The following is a 21,215-nucleotide window of genomic DNA, read 5'->3' as shown; positions in this document are numbered from 1 at the left end:
ACTACAAGAGAAGTTTAAAAATTGATATATTTAAATTAACCATTTTTTTCCTATTCACCTTCAGACTTAATTCATGACCAACAAATGGTTTATTAAGAATGATTCAAGCTTATTCATTCATTAATACACCAACCCTTTAATTAAATGATTATCACACCTGAATCATGGCATGACATGTGGCATTATTTCAGTAAACTTCTGCAATATTAAAACTTGTATTTCCTTCCATTGTTACATTATTTTTCATAAGTTGATCTTGTCTTGATGATGGAGAGAGTGACCACTGGACAAAGCCTCTCTAGCTCGTCCCAAACACTCTCACTGGGGTTCAGAGCTGTAGTAGATTAGGTTCTGCTTCTCCTTAGATTTTTTTTCTGCTCTATACCAATGATTTGACTCTTTTCAAACATACGGACATGACCACGGGATTTGTCTTTCCACATGGTTGTTTCAGAAATGAGGAGCCACTCACTGCATCAGTTGGTTTTAAATACCGTGTTGCAGCTGAAAAGATCATCACATATGCAGCAGTTCTCCAGTAGGACACTCGTACCCATTTGTTTAGTTGAATACAAGCAGCGTATGTGCACATTTGAGCCATTTTTACACATAAACTAATTCAAATTGATATCTTTAATGTAATGTTTCTTCCCATTTACTTGCAGTGTCTCGCCTTAATCAAGCGATGTCTATCACTTGCACAATATCTCAAATTAAAATCACTATTCCATCACTCCTGGATTAAACATTTTTTGTTATTACTTTCTTGAAAGCAGCTTTACACTTCTGAATTTTAGCTACTGAACTACATAACTCCTGCTGTTACTTTAAAGTTTTAGTGCTGTCTTTAACAGCCAAATCCCCAGAATATTTTGATTAAGGACGTTAAATACGATGTTTGCTCCTGGAGCTCATTTGTCACACGTGAATAGCTGATTAGCTCGCCGGGGGCAAAGGTCTGGTAGTACCAGCCAATTTACTGAATCACTGTGAGCAAAAACAAAGGGAAACTTAAGGAAAGTCTGCACTAATTATGAGTGGTCTGTGCGAACCACAGTGTTCCTGCAGCATGATCACGGCAATTAACAAACATGTCTTTCATTCATTTTCAGACTGTCTTTCAAGTGCAGGAAGTTGTGAAGTGGGTTTAGGTCACTGTCTAAATGTAAATGTTGTTATTTAAGCACAGTATTTGTTGTAGTAGTCATTAACCGAAGAAAAAGTGTATAGAATAAGCAGCAACAGTAGGAGTAGTTTGTACTATTCATGTTGTTGTAAAAGCACTATGGTGTTTTTGCACATAACAGTAACAAGAAAAGAAAAAAAGGACCACTAACTAATACGGGCTCCTACAGTGTGAAATCCAACTTGAAACACTGTGCAAACTTAATTGGAAGCACATATATTAGTAATAGCAGAACAATCGCTGGCAGCATCCATAACTCTAGCAATAACAATGCACAAAAAGATGACATAAACTTGGAGACTGCGATGAACGCATTCCTAAAACAAATTAAACAATGTAATTTAAAAAAAGGTTGTAATGGTCGCACAATCAGAGCCAAAAAAGAAAAAACCTGCAATAATATCTGTGATAGTAGCGGCCTCAGCAGTACATCGCCTAACAATTGTAAGACTAGATAATTAATGGTGCATAAGGAAAGATTTGTGTGGAGTCCGGCGTGTGTAGATCTAGAGGGAGATTTGAGCAGAATACAGAAACACAGAGCTTCATTAACACCGCGCATACTAAGTGCCAATATTTCAATTAACAACGCAGGGAGAAAAGGGCACAGCGGTTTGTAACACTGAGCCAAGCAAAGCGCTAAAGGGCTTAAGACGTGACATTTCAGGGTATAGCCACAGCCTCCCTGACACTTTTATAAATGTAGGATAAGTGTAGTAATGATTGATTTCACCATTGGTTGATTTGTCCACATATATATTACGTATTCATTACTGATATATCTGAGGTGCATGAGTGTACTTTACTCAGAACATCTTATCTAAAGGGATGGAGATGTTGTTGTTTTCTCTGGAATGTTTTACAAAATGGCATAAAACTTTGCCAGCTCCAAGGAGACAAGCAGGTGTATTTATTGCCAAAAGCTAAGTTGTTTTTGGCAATAAATACACCTGACAGGCCTAAGTGAATAGCATGCTGTGGAACATTCCAGCCAAAGCAATATTCAACCCAAAATAAATCACTGTGCACAATCAAAATAGTAGGAAAATTAAGAATAGTAGTTTTAATACTGTTGCTTTTCAGTATGGTATGATAGTAGTGAATGTAATAATAGTAAATTGACGGATTATCATGATTTATTTATAACAACAAACAAAGTCCTGGACATAGAACCTTTTCTGCACCATTGCAGTATTTTGGTCAAAAATAAACTGCTAAATTGGGAAAATGTGGTCAATTTTCACCGTTTTTTTTTTTTTTTTAATCCGACAAGTCTTGGCCCAACCACCACTTTCTAATTTCTTTAACCAGTGCAGCGAACACACCAGATCTACTACTTCAAATAACTCATTCCTCTAAGAAAAAAGTGTTTTCAGCCTAATTGCTTTCTCAGTACGAGACGTCCAGTTTTGGAACATTGTGCCGTCTCACATACGTAATATTGGCACACACAGAACTTTTAAAAATGTGTTAAAATGAGTTTACTCGAGAATGAAGCCTGTGACAATCATAATAAGAACAATGTAATTTCTTTAAGCTGTTCTTGTGCTGCCTGCCTATGCATCTGTGTCATGTTTTCATGCAAAAGTCCATCTTTTTGCTCTTACAGTTTGTTGTACATGTTTTTTTTTATTATAACACTTTACTTCATTCACTTAATGTATGATGTATATAACGTTATGTGTGTTTTGAATGTGTTTAGCATTTTACACACTCAGCTTTGGGTGTTGGAAACTATCTGTAGCTTATTCTGACACATTTACAGACATATTTATTAATGTGAATTGTCCACAGTCAAATAAACAAATAAATAAACGCATTAAATTGAGTGTTGCATATCAGTCAACCGAAATACACCTGGCCAATACAATGTTAAACCCCATTTGAAAAACAGTTTGTTTACTTGGCTGCCTCTCCAGGTCCCCGGTGCTTTCTCCTGTCATATTCACCGACGTGTTGTATGTGAGTCCGAATCAATACGTTAAAGCCAACGAAGCGTGCACTGCTGTCATACTAAGCACCATTTTAGTTCTGTTCTGGCCCTGATTGTGTCTCCTGGGGTCTACGGTCACACTTATTAAATATTGTATATACGTCTAGGGCTTTTGTATGTAATCCAACATTCTTGTCAGACACTGCACACAAGTAGGCTAACTATCTCTTCATTTATTTAATCCGGGTTTACAAATCCTGCAATTGATCGGTGCTCTTCTGGGAGAGAGAGAGAGGGATTATACTGAGTGGACTCCAGGGAAAAGTGACATTGGCGGTACAGAATGGAGATGATGGAGTCAGGCTTTGTAAATGGCCACAGCTTACAGTCGTCAAAGTTTCAGCCACAACATGATGCTTTCGGTTATGGTTTATGGCAACGCCGGGCTCACACATGCTGATGCTACATGAATTATTCCTGCTCAGAAGAACGAGGGAGTGCAGATGTTTTATGGGTTTCCTGATCAGTCGAAATTCCCTCTTCACCTCCATAAACAAGCGTGATATTGTTTGGATGCGCTGAATAGAGAACACAACATTGAAGACGATAAGAAAAACAAGATAATCCGCAGCAGTAATGTATGGAAATGGGTTTGCAGATCCCTCCAGTGTAAAGCTAGAGACAAGGTTATTTTATTTTATATGTTATTAATTCTACTGTACACTGCTACTATTGTGCTGTCTGAAATATGATCAAGCAGAAATAAAGGTATTAAAGATGCTACTTTACTGTTTACCAGGGGTGGAAGAGGTACACAATTTAGTTAAGGAAAAGTATCACATTCACATACAGTCAAATGTTTGTCAAATGTCAAAAGTGTTGGTTTAAATATGTGCTTTAAAAAATAAAAGTATTTCACACAGATTCTTAAGAATGTTAAAGTGATGAATTGAGTGATTTTGACAAAGAATTGTGCTACTCTTTTGTCAACTGAGCAATTGCGACCTATTTCTTATTTTATGGGGAATTCTATGTGTACATTTTTGTTTGCTCAAAACTCAAGTCGTCAAAAACATGAGGTTTATAAAATATTTATAAAATATTTTAATAAATACACGTGGTGGAACAATTTGTACTGAAAACAGGACAATTATCTGACATGTTTTGTTCTCTGAGTGTTTTCACGCTCTTGACTCTACTAGTTGAAAAGAGCAGAGTAGTTCATGGCTATGCAGTTGATTTAAGTACAGCTCCAGTGGAGAGCTGTACTTAAATCAACTGCATTGATTTTTGTCCCAAACCTCATTGAATAAAGTTGCATTTACAACCTGAGATTTGGTAGAATCAATGACACGTCTAATCTCTGTTAAGCGTCTCAATAAATAAGGCAGCTCATTATATTACTCCCTTTATAAACCAGCTCAACCAGGCTTTAACCTGGCAACATTGTATAAATATATTTTGTAACTTCTTAGTATCTAATGATTCCTCACATCGCTCAAACAAAATTGACATTTTGAGGTGTGCTCTAAAAATATTTATACAAATATTTGGAAACTTATTTTCATCTTTTCTGTTTGCCTGAGGTACTGTATAATTCCCCATAACAGTGTCTAATAAAGCTTCAACACTGTGATCTGTTTCTTCACAGCATAAGTATTTTAATATAGTTGGGGCAAAGTACACAAAGCAGAGCACACGTGGAATCATATTTGCAAAACCAATGTTTTAATTATATTAACATTCAAATTAAAAGTCATGAAAAGTCATAAAATGTGATTACGTGCAATAGTTTCAAGGCAAAAAGCATAAAACAGAGGTCTAACACTCATATATATGCAGTCAAATTAGTATAATAAATTAAAGGGGTTTAATATGGGATTACAGCAAACTAACCCTGCTGTAAAAAGAAAATATACATTTGTTTTTGCATTTCAGGATTCCCTGCCATTAAAATACAAAACAAAAATTGAACACAAATTTCTCCCGAGGAATAGAACATAGTCTAAATGTATCTCACTATTAATACCTCTTAGTGTTATGGAAGTATCATCTTCATCAGTCTCTGTGGGGTCCGGGTGAGTGACACATTTGGCATAAACGGATGTCTTGAATTCTTGTGGTTTTCTTCCAGATTGCATTCCGCAGTTTTTGCAGCAATTAGTAAACATATGCACCAACAACAAAAAAGACAAGGAAAAGAAAGAGGCACGTAGGGGCAATTCTCAAACGACAAATCTGTTCTTGGTGGTGGAGCCGCTCTTGGTGGCCGTGTCGCCGTGAGACTGGTACCCGATGGTCATCTTCAGGGGCAGCCCCAGACGCTCCTTGTAAACTCTCCTGCAGGTGAACAAAGACCACAAATATAACATGGACTTAAAGGTTTATTATAGTATTCAGTATTTAGCATAGAGCGTTAGATTTGGAGATGCTTTGACCCCATTGTCCTCATTATCACCAAAAGTGCACGTCAAATTGACCCTGTTATCATGTTATACTTAATTATTACAAACCAAATTCCCTTTGTCAATGTAAGTCTTTTTCTGACTGGTGTAGGACTGCGTTTGAATCCAGCCTCACCCTATATGTGTGACGGAGTCCCGATTCTCAAAGTCGGATGTCCACACCGCAATCTTATCTCCCTTTGTGCGGATGTTGACCACGGCGCCGCAGACCTCGTCGCTGTGGTCATCAAAGGCCTCTCCCACCAAGCAGAGCAGCTGTGGGGGGGAAAACAAATCTAATTAAAGCCGTTTTTAACTCTCGCTTGATTTGGCAAGAGGTTTCACTATTTATTGATTGTTGGGACGCACGGTTTCCAGCCAGAAGCGGTCCAGGTCTGATCTCCGCTGCTGTTTGGAGAGTGTGATGAGCCAGCGCCCCCCTCGCTTGTTCCTCTCGTCCTCCCACATGGGCTCAATGCCGTCCTGCAGCAAGAGTTCACAGGCTCATTACACGGACTGGACAAGGCGGCTCCACTATGCCAGACCTTTTTTAAGATTCGTTTAGTTTAGTCGTTATTTGTCAGTGAGCACGCACGAAATCATTCATCTTCAAGAGAAAAGATGATTTAGCTACTGCTACTTTCCATCTGCACTTCCTGGGCAGGTGAATACATAACAACAGTGATAAAAGTACACATTTCATTACAATTGCAACATTTTATATTCATTATTAACATTAGCTCAGTAAAATACACTAGAAAAAAAAAAAATTCTAAAAAGTTGACGTTAAAAAGGACTCCCAAAACCTCTATCAGGACACTGGATTAAAAAAGGTTCTAAAACTATAAAGGAATAGATGTATTTTTGTCTGCCCTCAAGCTGAAAGGTCCTGGGCCGTTTTCAGCCTCTCGGAATGATCTAGTCAGTCTTGATACTATTTTACAAATAATGTAGCTGTATGTACCCTTTGAAGCAGTTTCAAATCAATGCAATTATTTCTATTTTGGGACAGTGCATATTAATGAACATCTGTAAATGACACAGGATTAGAGCAAATACACTCATTTCCATCTGCTGTCCCTGAGCAGGTAAGAAAAGAAAAAGTTTTGGTGCTATCATGGTAAAAAGAATGCTTGGATAACAGCGTGCCTTATAGTTTTGTTTATTCGTTTTTTATTTAACAGAGACCAGGTGTAAAAACATTCATCTCATGAAAGAAGAATTGCTTTACACTAGATTCAGTCAAAGCTTGTTTCCATCTGCAGCTCATTATAGTGATGGCTCTAGGAAACGGAATCAAATCAGTCTGTCCATTACCGTTAGAGCTGGAGTACCTGATTTCAAATTGCGAACTGTTTAAATCATTCTAACTAGTTCCTAGCTCACACAAACCCTTTGACACATACAGTAGTTAATATTCATATGCTTTTTTCAGGGAGTGAAAAGAATCCGGGGCCGACCGCCAAAGCACATGCAGTATTACATATCACTGCAGATGTCTCTTGTTCCGGCTCTTCTGGGTTCACAATGAATAAAATACATTATTATTATTATTAGATGCAGTTAGTCTAATTTTGTCAGTGCTGCTTTTACAATATCGTCTCTGGGAGAAAATAAATGTACTAATTTACAAGAATGAGGTCAGTGTACTCCAGCTCCAAATGTAACTCTGATGAATCCTTGCTAAACTGTGTAAACCGTGCTTTAATCAGTCAGTTTTTGTCATTTTAGTTCATTTGGTCTGCCTCTAATGACTAATACACTTCAAAAGACATTTGACATCACACTGTTCCTCATATCCCACTTGAAGATGGACGATAATGTACAAATGACTTTTCTTGACTTGAGTTTGAGCATTATCCATGGACAGAAAAACTGAACCGCTTCTGAGTTTCTGTAACTTGATGGAATAAACTCAGATCTTATAAGTTTACGTATACATCCAGAAACATACCTTAAAGAGGGAGTAATCGCAGCCTGACATGAGGTTGCTCGACAGCTGGATGTGGTTGTAGAGGCTGCGAGAAAAGCAAAATTTCAGTGACTCTGCAGATCCCACAATATTTCATAAAGGCAGTGAAGTCACGGCATTTTAGAGCTCTTGTCACTTCTGCAAAGTACTGAAAGGAGTAGAGATTTATAGCTCCTTACGCCCAGAAATCTTCCACGGTGTCAAATTTGGAAATGAGTCGGAGGTTGGCTTGCCATGTTTTGCTTTTGTCATTCTTGAAGAACCAGAGAGACCAACTGTTGGGCAAAAGCAGAAGTGTAAATTTGCATAAATGTAACAGGTTCTTAATTAAAACATGGGATAAACAGCAGATAAGCAAAAGCCATGAGCTCCAGAGCCAATCAGAGATGTATGGAAGCACATGGTGAATAGCGCTGCATAAAGCCATCCCTCCTAAGGTCTAATTAAGTGTGACACTGCGACAAAAGCACTCAGAGCTAAACGTTTCAAGGCTCGGCAACAGGCCATGTTCAGCACCAGATATTAATATTAGCTTTCAATATAAGACCTTAGTAAAAAGTGTTTTACTGAGACCAAATGTCTCCACGCCGAGTAACATGAATAAAACATTGTGTTATTGTGTTACTGTATATTCAATAAGACATTTTGAGCTTTCATTTATGCAAGTTATCATTATAATGCTGAAGGAATCTTGAAATTTATCACCAGTGTAATAAAAATAATAATTTGCATAATCTTTTTTTCTATCCCCTTCATTTTTTACACAGCATGAAGACGTACTTGCTATCCATCTATCAATTAATATAACATATTTTACATTGCTTTAACCCTATTTTGTTCTTGTTTGACACATTTTAAATGCAGCAGCCCACAGAGTCAAACAATCAATTTTCCAAATGGCTTAGCATTCAGCGAGCAAGGGAATTCATTGTTTTTGTCAAAGATTGATTTATGTCTTGCGTTCTGTTTTGGGCGCCCTCTGTGCACTTGTATAAAAGAAGGGTTATTTTAACCCTGATTTGTGCAGACATCAAACAAATGTGTGATGTATATGTCACCCAATGTTTCTTTGATGCTGCAGAAGCATGCATTTTTTAACATTTATAGCTTCTTGCTGCGCGTCAGGAAAATGCTTGAAACAAGACGGAGGACGTGATGCTCTGGTTGAAGTATTTCATCTTGTCTACACTTAGACCAGAGTATAGAAAAGCCATAAATACAAATACTTCATAGAACTCTAAACATCTAATATAATCAAGTGACTGAAACAATCAGTAATGACTCATATAAAATACTGTAGGGCTGCACAATTTGGGGAAAATAACTAATTGCAATTTTTCTGACAGGAATTGTGATTGTGATTAGATTTGTGATTTAGGTTTTAATAATAGGATTCAATTAAAATACAGATTTGTAGGACAATTCTTTAAACCTTAAAACAGGTAAAACAAATCAAAATCTTGCCCGTTGTTGAAAATGACCAAGTATGTACTCAAAACAACTTTGAATAATGATATAAAAATCTTGATTAAAATGTTCATACACCATGAAATTTTTTTTTGTTTAGATTTATGCACTAATCAAACCTTTAGTACAAGGTCCATCACAGGTATTTGCGGGACTGGCATTTTGAGCAAATTCTTGGTAAATGTAAGTTCAATTTAACAGTTATTTTCACTAATCGTTTGTAAATGTATATATTGTCAAAAAAAACAAAAAAAAAACATACATCATATACAACGATTCTTAACACTGATTGTTAGTGTGTGTGGTAATGTTGTAGTCATGGTAAATGGTCACATTTATGCACTGATTGTATTTGTTAATTTTTATACACTACTAATTTAGTGTATCCTGTTTATTCTTTGTGATGATCAATACTGTATGTACACGACATCTTGGAAGCTTGGGAAACTGTCCCCACCAAATAAGACTAATGATAATAAACACAGTACATTTAAGCCACATAATAAGTTTGGAATAGTATTTGTGTGTGGACATTGAACTACTTATTCTTAAATCTACACTTACCTTGACAACACAATAACTTTACACACAGAAATTGTTGACTCAATAACTTTAGATGTGTTATTACTTTTAATAATGTTTTAATTTCTATAAGCCATGCACACATTTGACCTTGAACGTCAGACATAATCCTAGAACTCAGCCACATTTTTCCATACCGCTTGATCTAACAATTTGAAGGGAATATAACTGTGTTTTAGATTCACCAAAATTTAAAGTCACATTGGGTCTCTCACTGAGCCTTCTTGTTTGACACATCTTTCAGGACACAGGCTTTGGAGTCTAAATAATACATGTTGCATTAGGCTGAGAGGAGAATGAGCTGATACAGACCTGTTCTGGAGGGGGTGCTTCATGTAGGCCTCTGGGCTCACCATCTCCTGTCCACTCTCCTCAGCTCCATCTTCATCATGCTGGAGCGGACTTGGGCTGTTTTCCTGTTGGGAAACAAGTTTGGAAACGCAAAGATTAAAAAAAGAAATCATATAAATACCACAATGATACAAAATGCAAATAAAAAAGTGGAACAAAAACATATATTTACAAAAAACATAAATGTAAAAACATGACTGGCACAAGAAATTATCAGCAGCAAAGGCTATGATTAAGATAATAGAATGTAAGAAAATATAGTCTTTTTTTTCTTTATTTCTTAATCAAAAAAGTCAACCCCTAACCCTAACCCTAACCTTATGCACTCTACAAACATGTTCTGAAATGCATGAGGTTCTAGTATTCATTCAGTTCATTCGTCTTTTCTCAAATGTTAATGCTCACAAATCTAATCGCAATTGCAATACTTTTAAGGTCATAGGAAAGTATTATATCATAGAAAAAGTTAGTTTTTTAGTGTGTGTACTTTATTTAGTGTGTTTAAATAATCAATTAACTTTGCCAAATGTATTACATCCCTATAAGAAAAGTATTCAAAGTAAATAGGGCACTGGTGTACTACAATAAATACATTGACAATTACTTTTGTATTATTTCCTTATAACTTTGTGTAATTTGTTGGATTTTTTAATATGTTATTATTACATATGTTATTAATGAGGAAAATATGAAGAATTTGGATTGACAAAGTTTCTAAGTGAGTAAACACACAGCCCCTGATGGCCTTATGTCTAAACCACAAACTCGAGCAATACTTTTTAACTCTCAATTTATGCCAGATGTGTTAACAAAGTGAAAAAAGACAAGTGGTGGCCATTATAAGCGAGCATAAAGTTTGTGAACCATAAATAAGTAAGTAAGTAAGACGTGGGCAGTGTGTCCGTCAGCCGCAAACAGCGTCAGCCTTAAAGTTGGGAGATCTCCACACACACATTCCTCTTTTACGCATTGGCCGTGTGGCACCAGAAGCTAGCCTTAAAACAAGCCTAAACAACAAACAAGCGGACAACAACACTTTATTTAATTCATTACACCCGTGATTGAAGCTGACAGTGCACTTTGTGAATGATTTTATGCCAAAATTCAATGGTACAAGCGCGACAAATGTTTGGATGTGTTCTTCAGAGAAAGTACTCACCGGTTCGGCGGTCGCCATCTTACAAATCTGTGTTTAGAAAGTCAACGCTGATTGGATGGATGCACCACGTGACCTGACAGCGCTTTGCACATGCGCAGTGTGCTCCATCCCGCAGACGGAGGCATGGCGAGCAACGAAGCTAGAAGGGAGTGTGAGACTGAGGGCTGCAGCAAGGACGCCAAACTCCAGTGTCCCACGTGTATCAAGCTCGGTATTCCGGGATCCTACTTTTGTTCACAGGTACAAGATGTGTTTGGAAGTGATGACTTAAAATTGGGGCTCAAAAGACAATTTTTCCGGCCTTGTCGCTCATCACGAGGGTGCTAAAGCTAACTGTAGAGCTACATTAGACATGTGTGAACTTGGCAAATGCTATAAATATGTGTCGTTGCTATAGCATGTTTTTGGGTTGTATAGTGTTGCCGAATCTAACTATAGCATTTGTATCCGTCTTTTTTCTTAACTGTGTTTCTAGACTAGAATAACATGAAGCTCATCTTGCCAACTCTTTTTATATGAGCTTAATTGCATCCAATTACCATAATCCTATCATACAATTGCATGGCACATTTTCACCCGATCCACCAGAATTATGCATATATACTGTTAAGTTAATGAGTGAGAAAGTGCTACCAGGATTTTAAACTATTATTCGGAGTCTGAGCACTTGATGCTTTGATTGCAAGATTGGACCTTAATGAGCTCTGCCCTGAATGACATTACATCTGTGAAAGATCTGCTGTCACTGCAGACCTCACATACTCTGCTTGGTTTAACTCCTGATGTTGGCTAATAGTTATAGTTTTTTTTAATTTACAAATTAATCTATCTTTCTTTTTAAGGAATGTTTCAAAGGGAGCTGGGCTTCTCACAAGTTGCTGCACAAAAAAGCAAGTATGTGTCAAGTTAGTCTTTTATTGTCACTAATGATTGTAAATAGTACAGGACAGTCCATTCCCAATTCCATAATTAGGATTGAAAATTAAGACTGCATAACTATACGTAATTAATATGTACCTAAGGTTTGATCGGTAGCAGTGGATGCGCTTTGTTTACACACTTACTGGTTTATAACTCATTTAAGCAAGAGCAAAAGTCAAATATTTGTAAAGGTGTTTTTCTTTGTGCTTACAGAAGAAGAACAGAACCAGAATGAAATCAAAAACTGTGTTGAGAACGAGACGAACACGGATCCATGGCCGGGCTATCGTTACACAGGGAACTTACGCCCTTACTACCCACTGGTAACAAAGCACTGACACCCTCTTATGACATTTTATCATAAAGAGCCTTGTCTATGCCAGTGGCGCCTAAAGTGGGGACGGGGCCCCTGGTGGGAACGTCAGAAGATCCCAAAAGAGGACGCCACACAATTCTTTACATTTACAACTTCCAGTCAATATAGAGCATACATGTTTTATTACATGTGTTTTATATGCATAGCTAAGAGGAAAAACGATTACACATTCTTCTGATATACGTGTAAATTATTAGTTGGGGCCCTGTGGCATCGTTGGATCAAAAAGGAGGGCGTGGTGCAACAGACTTTGGGAATTGCTAAGTGTAATGTGACAATTGTAGTCGTTCTTAATTTAAAGAGTAGTTGGTGAACATAACTTCTCTCTGCCCTTTGCCTGAACCACAAAGAAACAAATGGGAATATCTGCAGGCGGAGTCAATTTTGGAACTCTTTAGTTTATGGTATAAAAACATCAACTAATGTCTATATCTTTAAGAAACAGTAATAACAAGTAATAACAATCAAATCATATGAATTGAATAATTTAAGAAGACTAAAAAACAAAATGTGTTCATAACCATCTTGTGTATTTTGTTGTTGTATAAAATTTCAAGAAAGGTGCAGATATTTATAAGATTGTTTTCTTCTTTCTTCTCTGCTCCTTTTCGATTGTGATGGTAATTTATGTTAACGTAAATAACACACGATTGAAAAAGAATAGTAATATTAACTTGATGGTGCACAATGTACTTTTCTGGAGAAGTATATGAATTGTCTGGAATGCTCCACAGTATGGAATTCGACTATATATTTTAAATTACTTCAGAAATGTATGCCTTCTTAGAGGGAGGGGTGTTTCCTCGCCACTTATCAAAATTGTAATTTGGTGTGGAAGCAATGCAATAACATCTCCATGGAGACGTGTGTGTGTGTGTGTGTGTGTCTCTCTCTCGCTCTCGCTCTCGCTCTTTCTCTCTCGCTCTCGCTCTTTCTCTCTTTCTTTTTTTCCCCCCTGTGTGTGTGTCTCTGTGTATAATAGCATTGGCTTAATTTGTTTAAAAAGTTAACGCCTTGTTATTATTTGTCTCATATTTTTAAATAACTTCTCTGGTGTGATTTTTGCTAGACTCCCATGAGGCCTGTGCCTGGTAACATGCAAAAACCCGACTATGCTGACCATCCCAGAGGTAACATATGGCTTTATACCGTTATTGAATTGTTACTCTTGTATTACGTACGTTACCCTATTGTTGTAGGGTTACGTCTTGTGGTCCATTGAGCAATGATATTAAAAAAACAAAGCAAACACTACATACTTTTATTGCTTCATGAGCAATAAGCTGTAATGGCGTGCGCTGGTCACAAGGGTGTCTTGTTTTTTATGTCCGTGCTTTTAGCTTGGTTTACAGGTCACACACTTTTCTTATTATTTCTAGGCAAAGTTTTTCTTGTAAGTCCCATTATTTTTTGTATTGTTTTTAATTTTGTTTTATTTTTTTTGTATTTTACCAGTGCCAGCCTTTTTAAAATTGTTTCTGCAGTGATCTGTGCAACTTTCCAAAACCCTGTATCTTAACGATCCACTGACTCCGTAAACTGACTAAACGTAATACTATAGTTTTTAATAAAAATAATAATTATGGTTATTATTTAGCATCCTGCTTGACTAGTTCAGGAAACTATGAGTTATTTGGGGGGAAACCTCTGATCTGAGCAAACTGGTGTGTTCCAATAATCGTAGCTTTTTCTAGACGGTATCAGTATTTTTATGCGTTGAAAAAAATACTGCCACAAAAGTTGATGTAATTTAATCAAAAAAACACAAGAGAATTGTGTATACATGTATCTGGGCAGATGGAAAGTAAGAGTAATGTAAAATGTATTTAAATATGATTTGTAGTTAACGATTCATAGAATCTATTCGGACAGACATTACATTAAATTATGCACAGATCCCAGTATTTCCAAAAGAAGAGACTCGTAAACGAAGCACATGAAGGTAAGGGGTAGGTTTGAAGCACCACCACTATGTATCACACGACCTGTGGCTATTGCTTCCATGTGTTGTACCGATTGTATTGTAATTGTACTGATTTTCCCTTTGTGAAAGCTTATTATTATACTACTTTTAAACCAAAATAGTTGAGAATGGGTACAATTTATTATCCATTTTATCTCACAAACTTGACAAGTGCGCTACAAGGAGTTTATAAAATAACTCCTCACTTGATCTGTCCTTAATGAGTTTTTAGACTAATTGACCAAAGAGATGTGTTTGCCACATGGCTTGCCGTTAATCACCAGACTACAATGATTGTAACTTCGCTTGTTAAAATCAATGTCTCAGTGCTAGTCATTCACCGTGCTGCCATGGCAACCTCTGTCTCCCTGTCATGTGACCGCATAGATCCATGCTCAGGTAGTCATGGTTACTGTCTTTTGGTTCAGGGACTAAAGCGCTGTTGTGGGCTGCAGTGTCTTGAAGTGAAGCCTGCAGTTGCATTAAGCGTGTTATGAATGATGTCAGATCACAAATGTCGTACTCTTCGGCATCTGTAAAAAGATTAGAGTTAATTCAATCAATGGATGCGTTTGTGCTGCAAGGCCGGGTCAAAGGGCTTTATCTGACAGGTCCTGCCAACCTGTTTGTATTTGTTGCTAGGTAACTGTTTATGTTCATCATGATCATACTGTTGGATTCGTAAATTAGTTTATTGAATTCTACATGCCTTAATTGCATTGCTAACACACTTTAACCCCGACTTGCTTTGCGACTTACGATGTACCTCAATATTATACAATGAAAATCTATTTGGAAAAAATCCATGTATTTATACAGCACATCTGAATTCATGTCGTTTTCTCTATAGCAGTCCTCCCTGATACTGAGTCCATGTTGTGAGTCACTCCTTCTGATCATACTACCCATAGTGCTTCTACCGTATATAGATGTAATGCTTGTAAGAATGACTGCTGGACTAGAATAACAAGTGTCCTATCATAATATTGTGTACGCTTGGAGTTTTAAGCATTTTATCATTTGAAGTTGGCCTCTAGTTCCTCTTTGTTTCAAAAAGCAATTTCATCTTATGTTTTTGAATGTGATTTAATGCCGTTTCTGTGTTGAAGCTGGCAGGAGTCAGTTGCTACTGCAGGTAAATAAAGAACTTCGCAATGAGATTCAAGGCTTTCTCTCTCTGCAATTGAATGCTTTGTCATCTTACTTATACTTGTAATTTTCACTTGGTTTCTTTAACTCTAAACAGAACAGAACTATACTCTGGTATGTAAACCATATTGTTTGAGCATCCGTAATGTGCTGCTGTTTTCTTATCCCCCACCACAGGTGTGTCAGAGTCAGAGCAGTTCCTTAAGGGGACGTCACAAATCAAGATCCTTTGTGCAGAAGACCTCGACGCCATGAGAGTGGTGTCCACGGTACAAGACTGAATATACAATTTAATTAAAGTAAAAATGGGCTTTTGTTTAATGTGATGTATTTTGGCAGTTGGCCAGAGAAATTCTAGACATTGCAGCCTTGATGGTAAAGCCGGGTGTTACAACAGAAGAAATCGACCACACTGTGCATCTGGTATGAACACACAGTGGGTACATTTACATGGCCAGTAAAAAATCTGATAACTCAATAAATGGGTCTGATTTTGGTGTGTGTGAGAGGTTGTTTTATCGGGATACGTGTCAGTTAATCAATAAATGTTTAGATTAACTGTATTTGGAAGACAAAGTAAAATGGAGTTTAGAATCTGTTAACATCACTATTTATATCATTTTTTAATGTTTGTCTTTGCCACAGTAGTTTGGCAACCAGAAAGAAGTCTGCTTACTCACATCAGATGTATCCATTTACATGACATTTTCAATACTCAAACTCCAGAAATCTGATAACGATCAGATATTTGGTTGCATATTCATTCGCCAACAATTGTAAATTATAATATTTACGCATTTAAATCCTTCAAAGTGTTATTCAGGGTACTTAACAGAGGACCACCTTTCATATTTGATTGTCAAAGTTGCATTGTGCTTGTAAACTGCTGCGTCATTAATGTACCGGTACACGCTCCCCTTTATCTCCTAATGCATCTTTCATGTCTTCTTGACAGGCTTGTATAGCAAGGAACTGCTACCCCTCCCCTCTTAATTATTACAACTTTCCTAAGTCCTGCTGCACGTCAGTCAATGAAGTAATCTGCCATGGGATCCCAGACCGAAGACGGCTACAAGAAGGAGATATCCTCAATGGTATTTTACTTTTGTTGTTTACATTTTATTTTTTTTATTTTCCTTTTTAATTTGGCCCTCGTGTGAGTTCAGGGCTATACTTTGGTAGGTTTTGTTCCAGTTTAGTCTAGTAAATACAAAAAACGTATTCCTACTTTTGATAAATTGAACTTGTCTGAATAATTTATCAAAATATTGCGGTAGAAACAGCAGTTATTGCATGGTCTTGTCATGCAGCAGCAATATAGTCTCTATGATGAATCCTCCTCTTTGCCTCCCGAAACGGCACCAGCAGGAGTTCATTCTTTCTGTCCTGCTTGTTAATATTTCTGCTTGGACGGTGTTTTCCGCCCGCCACTCCCCCCGGAGTGTCTGATAGAAGACTTGCCAGCAACTCATCTCTCGCAGCTTGGTTTGACAAGACAAATACTTTCATTAACCTTTAGCAATGAGGCAGCCCTAGTCACGTCGTCCTGTCTATAAAAGTTGTCCCATTTTGCAAATATTGCTCTACGTTTTTGGCAAGGTGTGGCCATGTGTAGATGGTCTATTGTAGTTCAGCGGTTACTGCGTCACAGACCATGGACATGGGGTCAAGCTAAAGGCTGATTACATCGATCTAAAGGCTTTATAATTGTGTCCTCCCCCTATGTGCAGTGGATATCACAGTCTACCACAACGGTTTCCATGGTGACCTCAATGAGACCTTCTACGTGGGTGAGGTGGACGAAGGGGGAAAGAAGCTGGTTCAGACCACCTATGAATGCCTTATGCAAGCCATCGACTCTGGTAGGTACTAAATTCACTGACTCATTTATACATGCGTCACTGAAGTGCATACATTATTTTAGCAGGTTCCGGCATTGTTTAGAATGAGATCGTGTGGAAGGTTTTGAATTTTTTTTTCTAGTATTTGGGGAGAAAATGTTACATTCTCTGATTTTACATTTTGTTCATTGTAAGTTGCGAGATTGATTCTAAAATTAGATAATTTTTGAAGAAAGGGGTTCATTAATTTCCTGTTGCCTTTCCCGCCTCGTCCTTCTTTCACCTGATTAAGAAGCGGAATTACATTTATGGTGTTTTGGCTTTTTGAAAAAATGTGACTGCTTAAAGGCGCAATGGACGATTTTTCGGCGATTTTGAGAATGCAGGCGGAAGTGCGCATGCCACTCCCTCGTGTGGACTGATACAACACACACGTGTGTTTGTTTATTAGCGCGAGGGATCGCGTCGCATCTCTCGTCTCCCGTAGATTTCTGTCCACTTCTGCGTCAGCTCGAACAGTCTCTCGTCTTCATTTTGCCCCGTACACTGAGGGAACTATATTATGATAAATCAATGCGCTTAGACACGTGGAAATGTGGGACGAACCGCACGCGGCTGCAGGTGAGCGGTAGGTGAGTTTTATGATTGATACGTGGCAGGACTAATCGGCAGTCCACGCCACGAGGAAATAAGACTTAGATTTATGCCAAAAAAATCGTCCATTCAACCTTTAATTTTTTTGTCCTTGATGTACTTTTTCAAATAATTGCAAGTAATCACAGGGTTGTGGGCGGGGATAAGAGTTGGGCAAAGACGTAAATGAATTATGACTTGAAGAAAAAAAAATACAACTCTGATATTAAACATGAGAAAACATTACATTATGGTTAAAACATGTTTGTTTTTTGTCATTTAGTGAAGCCTGGAATCCGCTATAGAGAGCTGGGTAATATCATTCAGAAGCACGCCCAGGCCAATGGCTTCTCTGTGGTGCGCAGCTACTGTGGCCACGGCATCCACAGACTGTTCCACACAGCTCCCAATGTACCACACTATGCCAGTAAGCCCCTGATTCCCCCCTGACTTTGACTCACGAGCCGCCGTGGCATTTCTGTAACCCGCTTCTGCTTTCTGTTTTTTAGAAAATAAAGCAGTTGGGGTGATGAAGCCCGGACACGTGTTCACTATTGAGCCTATGATTTGTGAAGGTAGGTTTTATTTTGTTGACAAGCAAAATATATCAAGTGGCCCTAATTTGGAGTCAATATGATAATAATGGTACTCAAATGTGGACAATACTCATGTACAACTACTGCATATCAGAGGACACACCTAAGTTATCAGAAATGTAGAAAAGCTTACAAATGCACTGTACTTTTTTATATAGAAGAGGTTTGCTGCTGAAGGTATTTGGGTCAATTTTAGGGCTGATGCAAGCTAATTGACAAATCATAGCACATACATTATTTAAGAAGAATTGAGTAGTTGTGATAATAGTTGCAATAGTTTCCTGAACCAAACACGGACTCAAATATATGCCAAGACATTTTAGAACTCAGAATAATAACACAGAAAAGTTGTAAAATTTGGAACGAACAACCAATTTTGTAGTAAATATACATGTAAAGCTGTTTGTGTTAATGCTAGTGGCATTACTTTAGCTTAATCTTGGTCATTCTTGCCATAATCACTGGCCTTTTGCTGCTGCCCAATGAATAAGGAGAATAATCACTAGTTGAATCGACGACTATCTGGTTCGTTGTGCCCCAGCACATTTTAAGCTGGGGACGGTAGCTCTCCGTAAGCCTAAAACTCTTCGGGTGTCGTCTCAGGTGGCTGGCAAGACGAGACCTGGCCCGACGGGTGGACGGCGGTGACCCGGGACGGCAAGCGCTCGGCCCAGTTTGAACACACCCTGCTGGTGACCGAGACGGGCTGCGATATCCTCACCCAGCGCCTCGAGGACAACGGCCGCGCCCACTTCCTCAGCCAAATGTAACGCGCGGCAGTCCCACACAGAAGGACTCGATGGACACAAACCCCCCCCCCCCCCCAACACTCACAGTATACGGCTCCTGAAGCTCAGTGTAGCGAGCTTCTGTCTGTTCAATATATCATGGTTCCTCAAGTTGAATGGAAGTACTTGAAAGTGTCTTTTAGTGAACGTGGATTGCTATATTAGTGAGAACTTTATCTTCTTGACAGAAATGAGAAAGTATTTATGTCATCTGGCTCGTCATTGGAGCCAGTTTGACCTTTGACTCCTTACGCTAAGACTGCAGCAATGGTTTGACGAGCTCAGGGCATGAAAATATCACGCGACGTCTTTCTTTTCTTTCAGCCGTTGCCTATTACACTTAAATACTGCTCATGTGTATAATAGTACATTCATGGTCCGTTTTAGGGCTGCATGATTTGGGAAAAATATCTAATTGCAATTTTTCTAACTAGTATTGCGATTGGATTAGCAACTTATGTTTTAATGATGGGATTCTGTTCAAAGTTCACATTTTAAACGTGCCCTGGAGAATTGACCAAAAGACTGAAATAGGCAAGTGAACTGACGAATCTAAAAGATTGGTTTGGCAGTTTTTATGCAGAACAAAACGGCTTTTGCGATTAGCCAATTTTGTCCATTAAAATTTCAATTAGATTTAAATTAATTGTGCAGCCCTAGTCCGTTCTTTGTACAAAATGTTATTGGCTAACATTAAATATAGGGTCCTTGAAAATAATTGCCTCGCCTTTGGTGCAGTTTCAATAAAGCTGGACTTGCGTCTCGCCAAGCTCGAATGTGGATATTTTTAGTGCTCTTAAAAGAGTTCAGACACACAAATGTAATGCATCACGACACAAGTTACTTCTCCACAACATTCTGATACATCGATGTAGGTAAATGGTATATGGAAAAAACAATCCCATGCTTTACAAACGTCTCCAATTACCCGTCTACAATGTGGCTTTCATTTGTGGTCACTTTACTTGTCACTTAATGCTCCAAACCGCTCTACGCATCACACTCGGCCCTCGTCACATGGCGTCTCGTGCGTTTACAATGGCCCTGGTCTGAAGCCTTAAACAAAGCTCTGGATCCAGATCTAGACCAGTAACTGTCACCCCGAAGTGGAGGGTGGCCCGGTGTGGTGTTCTTTTATGTTCAGAGGAATATTGTGCTCACTGTTGCTCTTTGTATTTCCTCTACTGGAGTAATAAACTGCTCTTCTGTAGATCCGTGTTGGTAAGTTTGTCCTCGACTACAACCTACTGTAAATCTGAGGTGTTAAAATCCTGTCCAAATACTAAAACATGTTCGTGCTAGTATCAGTGTCATTGTATTAGCGGACTACGGGGACTTATAATAATTGTCAGAGCAGTTGTTTGCCTGCAGTCATGCCTGATCACTACTAAATATGGTTGAGTGCAAATCTATATTAACGTTGTCATTTGTTTATTGAAGACCGTCGGATCAAATGGCCGCCTGATTTCAAAGTAATGAAAATCGTGTGTGTGTGTGTCTGTGTGTCTGTCTCTCTCTGTCTCTGTCTCTCTCTCTCTGTCTGTCTCTGTCTGTCTGTCTGTGTCTCTGTCTCTCTGTCTGTGTCTGTCTGTCTGTCTGTCTCTGTGTCTGTCTGTCTCTGTGTCTCTCTGTCTCTGTGTCTCTGTCTCTGTCTGTCTGTCTCTGTGTCTCTGTGTGTCTGTCTGTCTCTGTGTCTGTCTGTCTCTGTCTGTCTCTCTGTGTCTGTCTGTCTCTGTCTCTCTGTCTGTCTCTGTCTGTGTCTCTCCTGTGTGTGTGTGTGTGTGTGTGTGTCCCCGTCCCCGTCCCCTACTATGACTTCTAAGTTAATTATTTCAGTTAAAAGCCTGTTGTTTT

General features: G+C 38.3%; 2 protein-coding genes across 2 annotated transcripts; one reads left to right on the top strand and one right to left on the bottom strand.

Annotated features, from left to right (window-relative positions):
• Positions 1-4,825: 4,825 nt before the first annotated feature.
• Positions 4,826-11,218, bottom strand: eif4eb (eukaryotic translation initiation factor 4eb). The gene is made up of 7 exons (XM_072457570.1): positions 11,095-11,218; positions 9,897-10,000; positions 7,715-7,810; positions 7,518-7,581; positions 5,933-6,046; positions 5,700-5,839; positions 4,826-5,459 (listed from the first exon to the last, which is right to left on the bottom strand). The coding sequence occupies exons 1-7, from the start codon at positions 11,110-11,112 to the stop codon at positions 5,345-5,347; spliced, it is 651 nt and encodes a 216-aa protein (XP_072313671.1). The 5' UTR covers positions 11,113-11,218; the 3' UTR covers positions 4,826-5,344.
• Positions 11,178-20,571, top strand: metap1 (methionyl aminopeptidase 1). Its single transcript, XM_072457566.1, has 11 exons — positions 11,178-11,334; positions 11,937-11,988; positions 12,229-12,338; positions 13,461-13,521; positions 15,681-15,772; positions 15,843-15,926; positions 16,459-16,597; positions 17,234-17,365; positions 18,261-18,404; positions 18,487-18,552; positions 19,177-20,571. Exons 1-11 carry the CDS (start codon positions 11,185-11,187, stop codon positions 19,341-19,343), a joined length of 1,197 nt encoding a protein of 398 aa, XP_072313667.1. The 5' UTR covers positions 11,178-11,184; the 3' UTR covers positions 19,344-20,571.
• The last annotated feature ends 644 nt before the right edge of the window (positions 20,572-21,215 follow it).

Source organism: Eucyclogobius newberryi, unplaced genomic scaffold (genome assembly GCF_026437365.1).
Source record: "Eucyclogobius newberryi isolate DKJ021-1_F unplaced genomic scaffold, fEucNew1.0.hap1 SCAF_21, whole genome shotgun sequence".
Lineage (NCBI taxonomy): Eukaryota > Metazoa > Chordata > Actinopteri > Gobiiformes > Gobiidae > Eucyclogobius > Eucyclogobius newberryi.
The sequence above is the reverse complement of the archived record's forward strand: the minus strand, read 5'-3'. Positions and strand labels throughout refer to the sequence as shown.